Here is an 18,298-nt window from a genome sequence, read left to right on the forward strand (position 1 = left end):
ACAATAACAATAATAATAAGAATAAGAATATAAGCAATACATTTTAAATATTTATCAATAATTTAAAAAGTGAATTATACAATCATAATACAATAAAAATATTTTTAGAATATATGGAAAATGTTATAAAAATGTTATTTACTATAAGCATAAAAAGCTTCCCCCTTCCTAATAAACACCTTCCTCCTAGTAGACGCCTTGTACTCTCTGCAGTTGAGAAATGATGACCTCTGGCCACTACGACTCAATAACAGTGCTTGTTGTATGCTTGTCGTCTCTATGCTTTCGGTGCCCCCTAGTGGCGGTTAGTAAGAATGCTTATTCAGACACACGTTGTAAAGAATTAATAGATAAATAAATACAAAAAAAATAATTTCTTCTGTATTCAATTTGCGAACATGTGTAATTTGTAATAAAACCACTTTGGAGAAAAAATTGAAGAGGAAATAGCTACGTTTGTTTTGAAGTCAAACTTTTATTTTGACAGCCACAGACGGACGTGTAATGCGTTTCCGTCAGTTGGCTTGCCATTGGTGCTGCTGCTGCTGCTGCTGATAGCCCGTCCTGATGGTGGACTGATCCCGGCCGAAACTCCACCTCCCAGCCCCACATGAGAAATGCTCCAGCGGCGTATGTGAACCGGCGAAGCTCGCGTCGAGGAAGCGGAGAGACAAGAGGCGAGGCTCGTGAGTCTCCGGGCAAAGGGTTTTTAGCGGCGACACGTAGCGGTCAGGATGTTGCAAGTGTTAGCTTGTGGCGCCGTAGTTTTCCCCGGTTTGTTCTTCGCCTTCAGGAGGATCCTGCCCAGAGTGTTCACACATTGGAGCGATGCCGACGTGGTGCTCGTTAGTGAAAGGTAAACTAACCGTTCATTGTCTCCAGAGCATCCATTTTCTGCACCGGCTCACTTGTGTTATTAATTGTTGTGATGCTTACTAACGTGGCTCCCTCACGGCTCTTTTCTGTGTCGACCCGCTTTATTATGTCACATAAGTACCCTTTGGTGTTTGACTTAGCGCCCTTTGAGTGCAGACTAACTGGTGGGACTTTGGCAAAGAAGCATGTCCACAAAACTGTCAGGCTTCACAAGTCATTTGGATGCATAGTTTTATGATGGTGCAATTTCCTTTCATCTTCTTGCTCGGACGTAAAACTAACCATTAACACTCGATGTGATGTTGGATGCAATCGGTTTCTGTAAAGAATAATCCTGTCAAAGTGACTCAACGTGACTTGCTCTCATGTTGCAAACTAGTCCAGTGCTCATTGGTACGCTGTCACACTGCTTAATCCTCTTCGGAGCTGTGGGCCAGCCTGACTTGCTGAGCTAGCGATGCCCTCCTCCTGAATAATGCTTCCACATTTGCACTTAATGCTCATCTGACGGTGAACTCGCTTCTCACCAAGCGTCCACGCCGGGGGCTGTGTCACGCCGGCTTGTTTTCTCCAGCGAGAAACACAAACTTTAACCCTCACAACCCTGCAACCTATTGTATTTCTAGTCGATACCGTCGTCCTGAAGACTAAAGAACTAGAGCACAGACCCCCCACCGAGGACAAATAAGCCTCATCTGGACGGCAGCCAGTTGGAAAGCAACTCATGCAGATCCATGCCTTTTTCCTCTTTGATATAAAAACAAATTAATCCGGATCCACACCAGGATTAAAGGAGTCCTTCCTCTGTCCCCATCCACAAAGCTTCATAGAAATCAGTCAAGCAGTTTTGTGCTGTCGCGCTAACAAACAAATACACAAATGGCATAGAAAACATACATTGACACGGGTAACTAACACAAGAGTGGGCAGTCAGCACATTGTAGCTTTCTGTATCTGTTTATGTGTCTGGTGTTGATGAAGTTCCTTTAGTTTTGTTCGGTCCAAGGTCTGTCTCGGGGCTTTTTGACTATTATGGACTGCGTGGTGTGGTGTTTATACCACCAAAAGGCGATAGGACTGAATGAAGCGCGCGTGATGAAATGTCTTGTATGATTTATATAGGTATTTAGGGGTGCTAAGAGACGCCCAACTCATGAGCCGAGACGATGCACGAAATTGGGATCTGCGAAAACGAGATTAGAAGAGTTTTTACATGTTGGTTTATTTACAAATTGATGCTCAAAGATGGTATTGTCAATATTTTTTGAGACCAAATAAACCTCTATTATGATAATACACTTTATTATAAATAATAATACAGTTAACTGTTTTTCTCTTATCTACTTGTCTTTTGTCGATTTATGTCAGGGCTGTCCAGCTGTCCTTTTGATATTTATAATTTTAAAAAATATATCATAAAAAACATGTACATACATTACACATATTGAAAGACAAATCAGTTTATTTTATTCGTTTTACGTTCCACAAGTGCGCCACCTATTGCACATCCATGCATGTTTTGCCAGGGAGGCGTGGTGCAGCAAGGTGGCGGAGGATTGTGTCCAAACTCTACCTTCTCGGCTGTGTTGGTCAGGAGATGAGTCGCATTGTGGAAGAATTTGTACAGCTTTCGGATATGCATTGCACGGCGTTATGGGGGTGGAGCTCACTCCTGCGCACCTGCTCGGCGGATTTAATTAGCGAAAAAATGCATGATGCAAGAAACACTTACACAGTAGTTCTGTACAGGTAAACGGCGGACGGAGCTGACTTCCGCTTCCTCTTTCCATGTATTAGCAAGTTAAAAGGCTGCTAGCAAGGATATTTTGTACGCAAACCGAGGCAAAATTTTGGTGTACTTTTTTTATGTTAACCGAATAACACGCTTGAGGTTCCACTGTATTCAACTAAACAATGTTAAGTAATATATTGTGTCAATGGATATATATGCTATATAGATACATACATAGCTTATTATTTACACACATATTGACCACAGTTAGTTTGAAAGCAATTTAAAATCTAAAAAACCTTTACTGTGCTTTATTTTGATAAACATGCACCGGAATCGCCTGTCTGCCGTGTTGGCACTTGCGCTTGTGTGACCAGATAAAAGTACGTGACCCTTCTTGTGTTGATGTTCACTTTGTTCCTTATTATCGTGAGCATGAAAAATAGTTTGTAAAATGTGTCGTCACGTGCTAAGCAGCGTGTGTGATCGCTCACATTTCAGTCTCATTCCAGTCTGGCATTTTTGTTTACACATTTTGCCTGGCTCTCACTGCCTCTCTGGCTGCAGCTAGCCAGCTCGTTTTTGTCCCACGGGCGAGCTACAAGTGGCTATCATGTTCATGGGGTACATGCTAACAAAGTTTCATTTTTTTAATGTTTCACTTAACAATTTTGCTCTTTTATTATTATAATACTTAGGGCTTGTCTTCAAAACACAGTTGTGTTGTGTTGTGTGTCTTAGTTGTTCAACATAAACACATATTGTGTCCAGCTTTAAGATAGTGATGCTATCACAGGGGTCTCCAACAGGCAGTAGCTCGTATGCTAGCAGTAGTTAACCAGCTGATGTTGAGTAGTTCACCAAAGAATATTTGCTTCACCTCTTAGTATTTTTATAAGTGTTCTATTCAAACATGACGCCTGTATTTAATGACAAATGAGCACACCGAGTGGAGATGTGCTTTGTAAACACGTAGCTCGCCTCGCCTTTCTTTATGTCAAAGTAGCTTTAATAGTGCTGCAAGTTAGATACACCTGTGCTATCATAACCCTGGACTCTCAATTTATACTCTTTATACAGGACACATTTCTATAACAAAACTATTTCAATTGTTATTATATTGTGTTATTTGTTATTTTTGAACAAAAAATAGATTATTCAACATTTCCCACAGATTCGTATTACTCTAAAACATCTAAGGCATCAAATTAAATTTAGGTTTGTGTCAAATAGTAGAAAATGTTATACTTTTGTACTCAGCCTAGACATTCGAGACTCTCACTTTAAGTACTCCCAGCAACTTTGCCATTAACAGTTTTGCAATGTTCTCGGTTCATGTTCTGCTGGTTGTTGAGAAAAGTTAATAGTTTAATAAATAAATAAGTCATAAAAATTGTTATTTGTCATAATAAAAACAAATTGCAGATGCAGCAGCGGCACGATGCAGCAGCGGCACGATGCAGCGGCGGCAGTCCGCCCTCTCATGCAGCCCACCACCACAGCTTCAGAAAATCCTAGAGGAAACCCTGGTTTTCTTTAGCAGTTTCAGTTAGATGTCTGTGCCAAGCATGTATTCTTTTGTTTTGGTTCTGCTGCTGGGTGTTTAGAGTGGCCACACGTAATAGCTACAAATAGCATGACGCTATTGAAGTGTGACATATTTCAGGGAGACCAGCAAAATGTGCCCTTTTGCTATGTGGAAGTGGTGATTTTTCTGAAATTCTGTGTGTTTTGCGCAACAGAAGGGGCAATAAAAAGTGGTGCAGAATGGATGAACTCCTTTGGTTCCCTTCACAATTTTCTTACCAAATCGAGCCCAGCTGTAAAGCTTTGTGTAACCAAGGAAGTTTGCATGTCTTTGTTTTGCATCTCACATTTGGTCCTGGTTCACTCAGCGTGTGCAGTGGCGTCTTAAACATGGGGCTAAAAGTCGCCCAATAAAAACAACCGATTGGGATGAAGGCACAATTGGACGATGTTTGTTCTGCACCGTGCACCGCAAAAGTTCAAACTTGCAAATCGAAACACTACCTGCTGAGTTACGTACACATATTTACCAGATTCCCATGTGGTTTCCGCTTTTTTTCCTTTTTAGATCTGTGTAGCGTTCACATTGCAGCTGATTTGCAATCATAAACAAGACCTCGATCAGATTGTTTGATGTGCACCAGTAATAGCATGCACACTTCATCTAACAAGCCGCACTATTTGCGAAGCAGCACCTGAATTCCTTTTAACTATAGCAAGTCTGTCAAGTGTCTCCTAACGTGATTATTTTTTTTCCCAATAGAACCCTCAAAGACCCTTGCTGGACCACTAGGGCCCGATGAAATCTGTTTTACTTTTTCCTTTTTCTATTTTTTGAAATTCAGTTTTTTAGCCTTTGCACTTATTTTACCAACATAGTGTGTGTACTTTTGTGATATTAAATAAAATGTCCGCTGAGTAAATGCAAAAATCCTTACATTTATTGATGGAATACATCATTTTTACCCAGTATTTCAGAAAGGGACGTAGCTTGGCTGACATTTCTATTGGGATGTCAGCCTCTGCACACACAAAATCCTCAACAAACTGTGAGGAAGATGTGGTGACCAGTGCAATTCCAATTGAGTTATTAATATAAGATATTTTGTATGACACCCTTATTTTGTTTATACAGTTAGACAGTATGTGGCGAAGAGTGCTCTTAATTTGAAGGCCAGAAGTGTGTTGTGTGTGTTGAGAATGTCTGTTGACGATTAAGACGAGCTGGGAGCAAGAATATACGTGCCTCTCATCCTTATGTCACTCAGAACTTGCATGACGTCAGCGGGCATCGTAAAACACTCGTGTGCATTAACAAGCAGTAAAACACACACTCTAAAACAGTGGTGCCCAACATTTTTTGACCCACGGACCGTTTTGCGTTCCCACAAATCTTCTTCTTCGGACCGGGGGCGTGCTAGGGGGTGGGGGGGATTCGTACGTTATAGCGATCTAATTTATCTTATTTATTATGCATTGCGTAAAACGAAGACATGAACAACATCTGAATGCCGACCCATCATTATTACATCGCTGTTTGACGTGTGTGGTAAAAGGCAGTGCGCTAGCATGAATTAACTTGAGACAAATGTGCACATTAGCACTCAATAAGTCATCAAAACTTACCTTTATGCATTCCCACATAGTATCAGCATTTGACACCAAATATGAGGGGAAAGAAAAATGGTAAAAATACAGTAGTAGTCTATCTGTGCGGCGAGAGAAAGCACACGCACAATGGACATGTGTCAAGTGAGCCGGATGTAACAGAGAGAATCCGGCCACTTTTCAAAATAAAACATCATGGAAATAATTTTTTCTTTCTGTGCGGCCTGGTACGAAATCCGGGCCACGGCCCGGGGGTTGGGGATCACTGCTCTAAAACAGACTCACCCTGCCTGAGTCGCACACACACAACCGCACTAGCGTGCTCTGCTAAACTAAGCTAATCCCAGGGTTTCCGCTACATGTAATTGATTGTGGCGCACCACCACTACAAAGTAAAAGCCGCCACACCTTAAAAATGATTATTTTTAACTTGAAAACAATGTTAAGTAATATATTGCATGAATGCAATATATTTCAGTGCTATATTGATACGTATACAGTACAGGCCAAAAGTTTGGACACACCTTCTCATTCAATGCATTTTCTTTTTTTCCATGACTATTGACAGATTGTAGACATGACATGACATTGTAGATTCTCAAAACTATGAGTGAACACATGGATTATGTACTTAACAAAAAAGTGTGAAATAACTCTGTCTCATGTTTTGGACATAGTTATGTCTTTTGGGGTCGCGGGGGTATCGGGCCCTCGGGAAGAGGCGGAGTACACCAGCCAATCGCAGGGCACATATAGATAAACAACCATTCACATTCACATTCATACATATGGACATTTTGGAGTCGCCAGTGAACCTAATTAATTAACCGTTTTTGGAATGTGGGAGGAAACCGGAGTACCTGGAGAAAACCCACGCACGGGGAGAACATGCAAACTCCACACAGGAATGCCCAACGGAGATTCAAACCCACGTCTTCCCAATCTCCTGACTGTGACTGTGTGGCCAACATGCTAACCACTAGACCACCGTGCGGCCCCTTGTCAGGCTTATTTAGTGGAATTTCTTGCCTTATTAATGGTGTTGGGACCATGGGGTTGTATTGTGTGTGTCCAAACTTTTGGCCTGTACTTACAGCTTATTATTTATGCACATATTGACCACAATTAGTATGGAAATAATTTAAAATATCATAAAAAAGTTTCACTGCGCATTATTTTGATAAACATGCACCGGATTCGCCTGTCTGCCGTGTTGGCACTTGCGCATGTCTGATAAAAGTTCACTTTGTACCTTATTATCGCCAGAATTGATGACCGCTCGTCACAGGCTAAGCCAGCTTGTGTGATCGCTCACGTTTCAATCTCATTCAACTTTGTGGCATCTTTGTTTACACGTTTTTCCCTCTCACTGCCTCGCAGGCAGCAGCTAGGAAGCTCATTTTTGTCCCACGGGTGAGCTACAAGTGGCTATCACGTTCATACAAATGTTTTTTTTTAAAGTGTCACTTAACAATCTTGCTCTCGTTATCATTATAATACTTATGGCTTGTCTTCAAAACACTAGATGTGTGTAAGTTGTTCAACATAAACACATAGTGTGTCCATCTTTAAGATAGTGATGCTATCACAGGGGTCTCCAACAGGCAGTAGCTCGTATGCTAGCAGTAGTTAACCAGCTGATGTTGAGTAGTAGACCAAAGAATATTTACTTCACTGTTTTTATAAGTGTTCTATTCAAATATGACAGCTGTATTTAATGACACATGAGCACACTGAGTGGAGATGTGCTTTGTAAATAAAGTGTTATTTAAATGTTGGCAGTCACATTAAACACAAATTGCTCACCTCTCCTTTTTTTGTCAAAGTAGCTTTAATGATGCCACAAGTTGGACGCACCTGTGATATCATAACGCTGGACTCTCAGTTTATACTGTTTCATACAGGTCACATTTCTATAACAAAATATTTAAATTGTTACTTTATTTTATTAATTGTGTTACTTTGAACTAAAAAATAGATTTTTTGAACAATTCATTTCCCACGTATTTGTATTACTCTAAAACGGGCATCAAATTTAATTTAGGGTTGTGTCAAGTAGTACAAAATGTTGTACTTTTGCACATAGTACTATTGGACTAAATAGGTCAGGTAAAAAAAAAAGGAGGAATTTTAGACTGACTTTAAGTGCTCTCAGCAACTTAGCCATTAAATTAATAATAATAACAGTTTTGCAATGTTCTCAGTTCACGTTCTGCTGGTTTTTGAAAAACGTTAAGTAAATAAGTCATAAAAATTGTTATTTGTCATCATTTTTAACAAATGCAGAAACGTCAGCAGGACGACACAGCGGCGGTAGTCTCATGCAGCTTAACACCACAGCTTCAGAAAATTCTAGTGAAACCCTGTAACCCTGCTAGCTTCCATTCACACTCGGTTTCAACGTTTTTTTGTAACTTTTGCCGGTGTTTCAGGACCGCGTTTCGACATATTTTCAGGAAGGGGCAGGCCAGGATTCAGCGGTCTGCCAGGGAGATACTTCCCCACACAAACGTTCCTTCTCCTCACAATGACAGCATTTCTTTCACACAATTTCAATTTCTGTGAGATTCCGCGTTTAACTGTAAATTCCGTTTTTATTGGCCAATTCCGCGATTTTGTTAACACAGAGTTGAGTATGCTTGTTGGATTTGGGGCGTATTTTCCAGATTTGGCTTTGGTCTTCGCTGTCATTTTTTTGACTGGTCTTGGATCTGTATTTGGTATCCCAATTTGAGAAAGTGCACCAGAGTTCCTTTTAATCGAACATGGGTACTCTTGTTGGATTTTGGGTTTATTTACCAGCGCTTCCCGTGACCTTTGCTGTCATTTACTGTAGGAGCGATGTTTGGTCCTTTTAGCATCCCCAATTCACCCAAACGAGACCAACACACTTCACTCTGTCTAATGTTGGAGATGAAATTCTCCACAACATACTAAGGGTCAAAGGACCACTTTGGAAAATGAATGAAGCCAATTTCACCTCCCCCTTATGTGTTCATTAATCTCCAGTTATGAGAAGGAAAGAAGACTCACACACCAAATTAGATTTACCTGTTTGTTGATCCTAGCTGGCCTGCACTATGTGTGAGCTCTCAGTTTTTAACCTTTGACACACTTCAACAGTTGTCATCTATACAGCTAGTCATTTAATAAGGAATTATTTATATAAACTACTTGTAATCACTCACTAAGTTATTAGATTAATTGATTAAACCATTATATCTATACTGTACTTATTTTATGGCACTCAACAATAATTCAATCAATAAACATCAGTGCAACCAGTTATTCTAAAATCTACTTGTAATAATTATTTACCCACTCAGTAAATATTTTTTTTCCTACACTAACTATATGCACTATCTGAGAAACTGCACTGGGGTTTGTTTGAACAGAACCGAAAAGTTTCTCCCATCCATCCATCATCTTCTTCCGCTTATCCGAGGCCGGGAGCAGCAGCCTAAGCAGAGAGGGCCAGACTTCCTCCTCCCCGGCTACTTTGTCCAGCTTCGCTCGGCGGGTCCCGAGGTGTTCCCAGGCAAGTTGAGAGACATAGTCTCTCCAACATGTCCTAGGTGTCAGTTGGACGTGCCCTGAACACCAACCCAAGGGAGGTGTCGAGGAGACGTCCCGACCAAATGCCCGAGCCACCTCATCTGGTTCCTATATACTGGAGCAGCACTTCTATGCAGAGTTTCTCCCGAATGACAGTGCTTCTCACCTTATCTCTAAGGGGGAGCCCAGCCACCTGTCCAGCTTCTCCCGGCGGATCCCGAGGCGTTCCCAGGACAGTTCACAGAGATAGTCTCTCGAACATGTCCTAGGTGTCGATTGGACGTGACCTGAACACTGACCCCAAAGAGGCGTCATGGACACATCCATGGACACCAGATGCCCCAGCCACCTCATCTGGCTCCTATATGGAGGAGCAGCAGTTCTAGGCAGTTTCTCCCGAATGACAGTGCTTCTCACCTTATCTCTAAGGGAGAGCCTAGCTACCCGGTAGAGAAAACTCATTTTGGCCGTTTGTACTCGCGATCTGGTGCTTTCACGACCCAAAGCTCATGACCGTAGGTGAGGGTGGGAACATAGATCAACAATAGATCAACAGCTAAATTGCATTGGTTCGCAGAGTGTGAAGCGGCTGGAATGAGAATCAGCACCTCCAAGTTTGAGTCCATGGTTCTTGCCCGGAAAAGAGTGCCATCTCCTGGTCGGTGATGAGATCCTGCCCCAAGTTAAGTACCTCAGAGTTCTTGTTCACAAGTGAGGGAATGATGGAAAAAGATTCATCCTCTCAACATTTTTAAAGTACAACATTGGCATTGGCCTCTGGATTTTGGTTTATGTACCAACTTTTCCTGTGGTCATTGTTGGCATTTTTTGACTGGTCTTTGGTCTTTGGTCCGCTTTATGCCTCCACTTCAGCTGAATTTTTTTGCAGTCATGTCAACCCAATTGTCTGATTCGTGGGTGCACCTAGTGCTCCAATGACCACACTCTCCTAGAAACTGCACCGGAGTTCACTTTAACTGAACTGTTTGGTGTTTGCTGTTTGCTTGTGTGAACAATATTACAGGGAAGACTGCTAAAGCAATGTCATGTGGAGGGTTGAGGCATGGGCCAAGCAAGAACCCAGCTTGTACCTCCCACCCAGTGTACAAACCAGAGAGTTCATCCTTGCCAGGAGAGGCTCTGTATGCCCACTGGCTCACTTTTTTTTGCTTTGCTGCATCGCCAACGCAAACGGCGGTGATGTAGCTCACAACTGTCAGACGCAGTGAGTGTGACAGCACGTGAAAGAGCAAGCAAGCGCCCCATCACACGTAACGAAACTGGGCCTGCGAGTCAAAGACAAAGTTGTACCACCAAAAGCCACCGCAGCAGGAAAGAGTGGACGAGGCAGTGAGGAATTCTCTCCCCCTTTTCCTGTTCCCCTCCACTCCCTCTCTCTCTCTCTCTCTCCCTCCCTCTCGTTATGCCGGCAGCCTTTCAGCGGGGGGTGGGGGGTTATTGGCGGACACACAATGAATGGGCTGTGTAAAAATCCGGGTTTCTTGTGACAGCCCAGGAAACTTGTGTGGCTTTGGGGTTGGAGGTTAAAGGTATAGAAATGGTAAGGGTTAGTTCGTTTGTGGTCAGCCGAGTTACTTGCCTGCCTCTCCTCGACCAGACTTGAGTATTTAGTTGGCCTGCCTTGGTACGGTCCGTGACCTATGGCTGCGAGCCAATGCAGATTGGCGTGAGGTGACGGGAGATTCAAGCATAGACTCACAACCGCTGATTGTTTCGCAATTTCACACAATAAGTCTGCAAATATAGCATAAAAGCAGAACTTTTTAAAACTGCTTGGTATTGACTAGCCAAGACGTTCAATCCAAAGTCTGGGATCTGGAGTTCAGATGGGAAGGATGTCTGAAATGATCAACCACAAATGTAATTTCTTGTCAAAGTGTTAAATCATCCCTGCTAAAACCCTAAATACCACATTTTTTGTGTACCTGTTTTCTTTCTGTGATGGTGTCTGTCTTTCTCAGGCTGGTGTCCTCCATCCACGCTGTCATGGCAACCACGGCGGGAATCATCGTTGTTTCCTCATGCCGGGGCAACGTCATCCACAGCAGGTTAGACTTTCCTGCCATCTGCTCCTCAAACAACTGCTAACTCATTGCCGCTTTTCATATATACAGGTCCATGCAACAAAGTCGAGTGGTGCTGCAACAATACATGGATAATTAATCGATGAGCCAGTTAATCAAAAACTGTTTTGGTATTGGATTAATCATTTTTTGTTTTAAAATGTAAATATTGTCTGATTTTACTCTCTCAAATGTGAATATTTATTAATGTCCTGAGTCATCCATGAAAACAGATCTATTATCTTTGTGTTTTAGGCAAAACAAGACGTTCACACACATCAGCTTTGAATTTGGAAAAAAGCAATGGACATTTTTGCCTCTTTTCTGATATTTTGCGGACCAAACCACTACTTGGGTTTGCTTCATATGATTTGGTCGGTCTACTGCCTAACCGATTACTCGATTAATGGAAACAACATGCTACAGATTAATCGACCAACAAAATAATAGTAAATTGCAGCCCTAAAGTTGAGTGTAGTAGGGATGTCCCGATCCACATTTTTTGGCTTCCGATCCAATCCGATTTTTTAAAGTCTTGCTGATCTGATCTGGTACTTTTTTTTTTTTTTTTTAAATAATACGCTTTTGGAATTGAATAAGGCTATGAAAATAGCTCTTCAAAGCATTAAAAATGGGCGTGCAAAATACTTTTAGGATACGACTGATCATTGTACATGGTTATAGATAAATTTGTGGTGTGATTTCGAATATATAACTTTGTTTTTTTTTTTCTTTTCCCAAACTCTCTTCACCGTAATAGTAACTTATTGACGGTCCCTAGTATAAACAACCAGCGGTTAGAGCAGCAGTTCTCCTTCAAGCTCCTCTCACCATGACCCAGCAGTCCGGGCACAGTGAAGCGGAACTACAGCTGTAGCTACGGAGCTGAATATCCAACGTCCAACTGAAACTAACTTCACCACGGTACACCGCGGACATGTCTGCATGGTGGTGTTGCGTTTTCTTCTTCTTGCGGGTGGCAGGAGTGGAGTGACAACCAGCTTTGAGGTGCTTTACTGCACCTACCTTGTTGGAGTGTGGCCCAGAGTTACGAACGTTATGTGGCAACCAATCGGCAATCGGCCCAGTCTCGTGGTGGAAGCCGATATTATCCGATCCTCAAAATACAGCAGACCAGCAGCCGGTCCCAATCCTGACGACATCCCTAATGCATAGCATTCATGAAGTCGATCAGCACTGGAACGTGCTACCGTCTTTTTAAATTGACAAGATGCAACCTTAAGACATTCCTGTCAAATGTGAACAAAAAATCACGGCTAATGATAGCCAGAAGATAGTATTTTGTTTGTGAATCTATAACGTGACCGCCAGCAGTCGTGGCAACAAACCGTTCCTTCACTTACCTACATTGCTAAGAGGACGGTAAAAAAAAGTTGCTGAATGCTACTGCCATCTTGTGGAGTTAATAAAAAAAAGTGCATCAGTAGGTTGCTTACAGCTACAGTTGTCAATGTTAATGTTGTTTATGAGTTATTTGCATTTATTTGCGTTTGTAGACCACTCACCCTGTGACTATAGGAGACTTTGCGGTATAGCAAAATTGAATAGCAGCGTTAATTGTGTCAAATGCAGTATTGAGTGTAGTAAGTATAATATAGTTTATAGTATTCTATAGTTTTTTCAGAATGATTATTGTGTCTTTATGGGGTGTATTACTACTGCATCTACTGTAAATGATGTGGTATACATGGATTTCGAGTTCTTCAAGAAATGTCGGACTTTACTATTTGCTGGAACACATAATGTAGTGCTCATATTCACGGTAGCCTTCCAATGTGTGTGTTTGTGTGTTTTTTAAGGAAAGTGTGATTGTAAGCTAATGTTATCCTGGTAATCCTACTGAGTCAGCGGCCAGACCCGGGCAGTCCCAGTTTCAGGCTTCTAATCTTCACCGGCAGCACCACCCCACCACACCTCCCCCATCCTCTCCCCTGCTCCCCTGCCCTCCCCTTCAGCCGACAGGGTTTAATTCCTCTACAACGCTGCTCAGTTGTTCTGTCCTGTGACGTGCACAAGGCCCTGGGGGGGCTTATCAGGCACATGCTTTGCAGCCAGACCCCATGAATACTCTAAAGCCCTATCACAATCTGTCGCTGCCTTCGGCCTTGGTTGTAACACTTTACTCACTTCACCACGGCGACCGCAGAGGGAACTAAACGGGAACTTGAAACATGAATGAATAGACCAGAAGGAAGATTCCAATGGCACTAAATTTAGCTCCATCAGATTAGTTAGCAGGGTGAGGGTTGGCGGAGTCACGTCATAGCAGCACGAGCTATTACAAGGAGACGCGCTTTGTATGAGTAATTCTTTTGGAGGGCTGCAACGACGGATTATTTTCTTAATTGATTAATCTGCATATTGTTTCATTGTGTACTCTGTTCGGCCCTAGATGGACCAAATCAGTATGAAGCAAACACAGTTAGTGGTTTGGTCTGCAACATATCAGAAAAGAGGCAAAAATGTCAATCACCATTTTCCAAAGTCAATGCTGATGTGTGTGAATATCTTGTTTTGCCTAAAACACAAAAGATAATAGGTCTGCTTTCAGTGATGCCTAAGGGAATAAAAAAAATAGTCACATATGAGAGGCTGAAATCAGAGGACATTTACATCTTTTAATGAAAAAACGATTAATTCAATACCAAAACAGTTGTCGATTAATTGCATAATCAATTAATCATGAATTTATAAATCAATTGTTGCAACTCTGTTCTCTTGTGAGAATTATTTCGGAATTCAACCAAACAATACTGAAAAGTAGGGCTGTCAAAAACAATGTGTTAATGGCGGTAACTAAATTAATTACCATAACATTTTTTGTGCATGCCCATCATGACAAGCCACGCCGCTTTGTCGTCGCCCGTCTATGATGTCATCGGAGGTTGACTGTCGTTCTTTGCTCAGTTGTGCCACAAGTCGCAGAAATTTGAACACAAAACAACCTTTTATAGTTTTGCAATTAGAGTTTTACATGCATAAAACGGCTTAAAATGAATATAAATGACAAGTTAAAGGGTTAAATGAACAAATTTCAGTTACCTTTCAGTTACCTTTACTGAAATTGTGAGACAAAGACATGATATGGCAGCGAGATCAACACGGACATCACTTTCCTGTTTTGCTATGAGTTATTTCATGAATTCAATAGTGTTTCTCACCTTCTTGATCAAAATGCTGGCACATGCAACTTGCTTTGGCTCAATTTTGAGGTTATTTTGCTGCTGTGATCAAAAGAAAAGCAGAGAGTTGAGTTGAGAAACCAACATGATGTCAGTTACAGTAAAAAATTGGCATATTTCAGACATGGCTGCAAATGGTGATTAATCATGATTGAGCAATTTGAAAATTGTCATTCATGTGATTAAAAAATTTTAATCATTTGACAGCTCTACTAAAAAGTGTTGCAGAATGTTTGAGCTGCTTTGCCTCCCTTTGCAGTTTCCCTACCAAATGAAACCAATTTGTCTGAGGAATTTGCCTGCTTGTCCTTGCTTTTGCATTTTGTCTCTATCGCTCAAAGGCATCGCTAACTGAATAAAGGGCCTGCTATTTGTACAATATCTGCTCTACAGGCCCTCTTGAACCTTGAATTGGATAGTTTAAAGCATTGGTTACCCCCTTAGACATTTGACTCAAAGCCATGTAGCCCTTACGCTTAAACGCATGCTTAAAAATGCTTAAAAAATGCTTAAACACATGCTGAAAAAAAATCTTCATCAACTTGAAATATTGAACAAGATGAATTGGTTAATTAATTTTACAGTGAGTGAGTAATTCTGGTTCAAAAATGTGTATTTTAAATGGTAAAATTTTGATAAAAGGTTTATATGAGCACTGATAAATAGTATTATTTATTATATGTTAAATAGTGTATTATTAGTTTAGTTTATTAGTAGTATATTATTAAATAATAAAAGTATTCGTCCTACATATAGTTTATTTCAGACGGATTCAGTTTGAATGGGTTGAACTTGAGCTTCACTTTTGTCCACTTGAAATCACTATGATTTACGTGTGCATATTAATTTGATACCAAATTGAAAGGGAAAGTTTAACAAACATGATAAAACAAAGTACAACAATACATACAACCAGCCTCGTTTTCGGGGGAATGCCCACTCTCTCATCCTGACACGCACATACATTTACATGCTTTCACATTTGGAACACCAATATGAACTAGATGATCTCAATGTCTGAAGACATTGCATGTGAATGCTCAAGCGTAATGAGGTGGTGGAAAAATAAAATAAGCAAAAAAAGGAATAATAAAAGGAATGTATAAGAGTTTTCAAGACTATGGCATCATGAAAGACAACATGTATGATGTATGTTAAATGTTATAGGCAGCCTTAATGTCTGGATTGTGCTGAACGATTTGATGTTGGAATTGCTAGAATTGGTTGAAAAATGTTGAAATACTTGAGTAATTAATAGCAAAGGAATATCCTCAAGTTCATTATTTTCTGGAAAAATGGGAATTTGGGGAAAAATTTAAAATTTTTCAATGTGAAAAATAATTGTGCAGAACTATTTGATGCTTGAATGGTGTGAATCTGTTGAAAAAATTGAGTTAGCGGACAAAAAGCGGTGGTTTAAGATTCAAAGAGCCGGCTCACAGAGCAGATTCGTACGGGATCGACCCATCACTACAGCTTAGGAGCGGCAGAGCTGATTCCTTTGTGATCTACTCATCACTAGTGCAGCTTAGGGGCTCCTTAGGTAATCTTCAAAGAAAAGTCCCAAACCGTATGGCGTAGGCCAAAAATTTTTGTAGGACAAAAAAATTCTCCAATGATTTGAACATTCTGTCTTGGAGGTGGTCCAAATTGGTAGAGAAATGTGAACTTTGAAAAATTCCCCATTCATTTTCAGTGGGAAAAATTGTGTGGTACACTATACTTGAGTACCATCTAGTGGTTCAAATGTGAAGAACACCTCTCATGACAATTATTGAAAAAATGGTCTCAAAAATGCTTTTCGATAAAATCGATTATCGACGATAATTTGTTGCACAATTATCGACCAGCAAAATTTGTTTTCGTGACAGGCCTAGTGATGTATAATGTGATGTACTGAAATGCTGTGTGTTTTTAGCGTTGTTCTCACGTATTAACGAGTGTTTTAGGTTTAATTTTTACCTGAGATCATATTTCTCCTCTCTTGTAGAAAAGTATCAAATGACATTTTTGAGTAGCAGGTTATTGTTTGCTTCATGCATAATTTTAGCTGTTTTACAAATCAGTAAATTTTTATATTTGTTATTTTAGAAATAAAGGATTCATATGTTCTCTGAAATTTGGGGATTTTTGGAAAATTTGAGAATTTCTTGACACGAGTCGGCTCTTGCAGTTTATTTCATAGATCCGACTCTAAGAGCCGATTCGTTCGCGATCAACCCATCAATACGTGCAGCTTAGGAGTGAGAGACACATTAGGAGGGGCACCTCAGGGAATCTTCAAAGAAAAGGCCCACACCGTATGGCGTAGACCAGAAATCAGAAAAATAAATTCTCCAATGATTTGAACATTCTGTCTTGGAGGTGGTCCGAATTGGTTGAGAAATTTTTTGAAAAAACTGAAATGGTCGCCCCGAACGGGCTGAACAATTTGATGCTTGAATGGTGTGAATCGGTTGTAAAATGAAGGAGGAGTTAGCGGACAAAAAACGTCGGAATAAGAATAATAATGTCGTGGAGAATCAATTAAGATAAAAGTGTGTTAATGCACAACATAATCATCCAACCTACTTGTTCATATAACTCAAACAGAGCAATAAAGAACGTCATGCTCTGTCTCCTTCATTCTTTCTGCTCTGACTGCGCGCTCTGTGCTGTTAGGCGTTCAGGCGTACTCGTAATTGTGAGTCTTAGGCACTAACTGTTTTTCATTTTCATTCACATACCCCTTATAACAATTGGCGTACCCCACATTGGGAGCCTAGGGCTTAAAGGAAAACTGCACTTTTTTGGGGAATTTTGCCCGCCATCCACAATCCTTATGTGAAACATGAGCACACATGTTTTTACCTTTTCTGTGTATTCTAAAGAGAGAAAAACATTTAGCATGAGGGAGCTTACATTGCACGTCATCACACCTTCTTTGACTATAAAGCCCTCTGTGACCATGCAGTAACAGGTACACTACATTCATGATGATATGTAATACTTGGAGTATTTTGCCATATTTTGATTATTTTAAACATTACCGGTATGTCTTTCCTGGGCACATTGATTTCACAGAGCCCAGTGATAGGAACTAATGCTACTTCTGTGAAGAAATGGGAGTGTTTGTGCTGCACTGAGTGGCGTACAGTGTTACCCTGGATGGAAAGGCTTGGTGTGTATGCTCCGAGAGATTGCATCACAACGAACGAAAAAGCGTTAGCGCTAACAAAGTCATAGAAATGTTTTTCCACTAACCCAAAAATAAACTGGAAAGGACGCAACACAGTCCATCTAGCCATGTAGAAACAAAACATGGAATGTGGGCTGATACTTTACACATCATTGGGTTGTCTATTCATAGTTGCTCATCTGCTTGTTCTTGTTTCCTAGTCCGTACAGATGGGTGTCCTATTGCACAGTTTCATAGTTTATCGTTCTTCGTGTTAGCTGCTACAATAACGCTGTCGCTGTAGTTTGGTTTATATACAGGTCCGTCATGTAAATAGAGCATTGTTGGTGTTTTTTGGAGTTTTTTGTTAATGGCTTTATAGTCGAAATAGGTGCGTCCCGTTAAATGCATTGTTAGCTCCCACATGCTACATGTTTTGTAGCTGTTTTTCTCTTTTTAGAACGCGCAGGAAAGAGAAAGACATGTGTGGTCATGTTTCACATGAGGGTTGTAGATGATGTGCAGTTTTCCTTTAAAAGGCACAGAACTGAATAAA

At 40.8% G+C, this 18,298-nt stretch overlaps 1 protein-coding gene across 2 annotated transcripts in view; it reads left to right on the plus strand.

Moving 5' to 3' along the window:
• The first annotated feature begins 533 nt into the window (after positions 1–533).
• The window catches only part of tlcd3a (TLC domain containing 3A), a 33,398-nt gene continuing 15,633 nt past the window's right edge, over positions 534–18,298 (plus strand). For both annotated transcript variants that reach the window (XM_054755386.1, XM_054755387.1), the window contains exons 1-2: positions 534–856; positions 11,281–11,367. In XM_054755386.1, the coding sequence (XP_054611361.1) occupies positions 735–856; positions 11,281–11,367 (209 nt within the window). In that variant the 5' untranslated portion in view covers positions 534–734. The remainder of the gene's footprint in view (positions 857–11,280; positions 11,368–18,298) is intronic.

Source organism: Dunckerocampus dactyliophorus, chromosome 16 (genome assembly GCF_027744805.1).
Source record: "Dunckerocampus dactyliophorus isolate RoL2022-P2 chromosome 16, RoL_Ddac_1.1, whole genome shotgun sequence".
Taxonomy (NCBI): Eukaryota; Metazoa; Chordata; class Actinopteri; order Syngnathiformes; family Syngnathidae; genus Dunckerocampus; species Dunckerocampus dactyliophorus.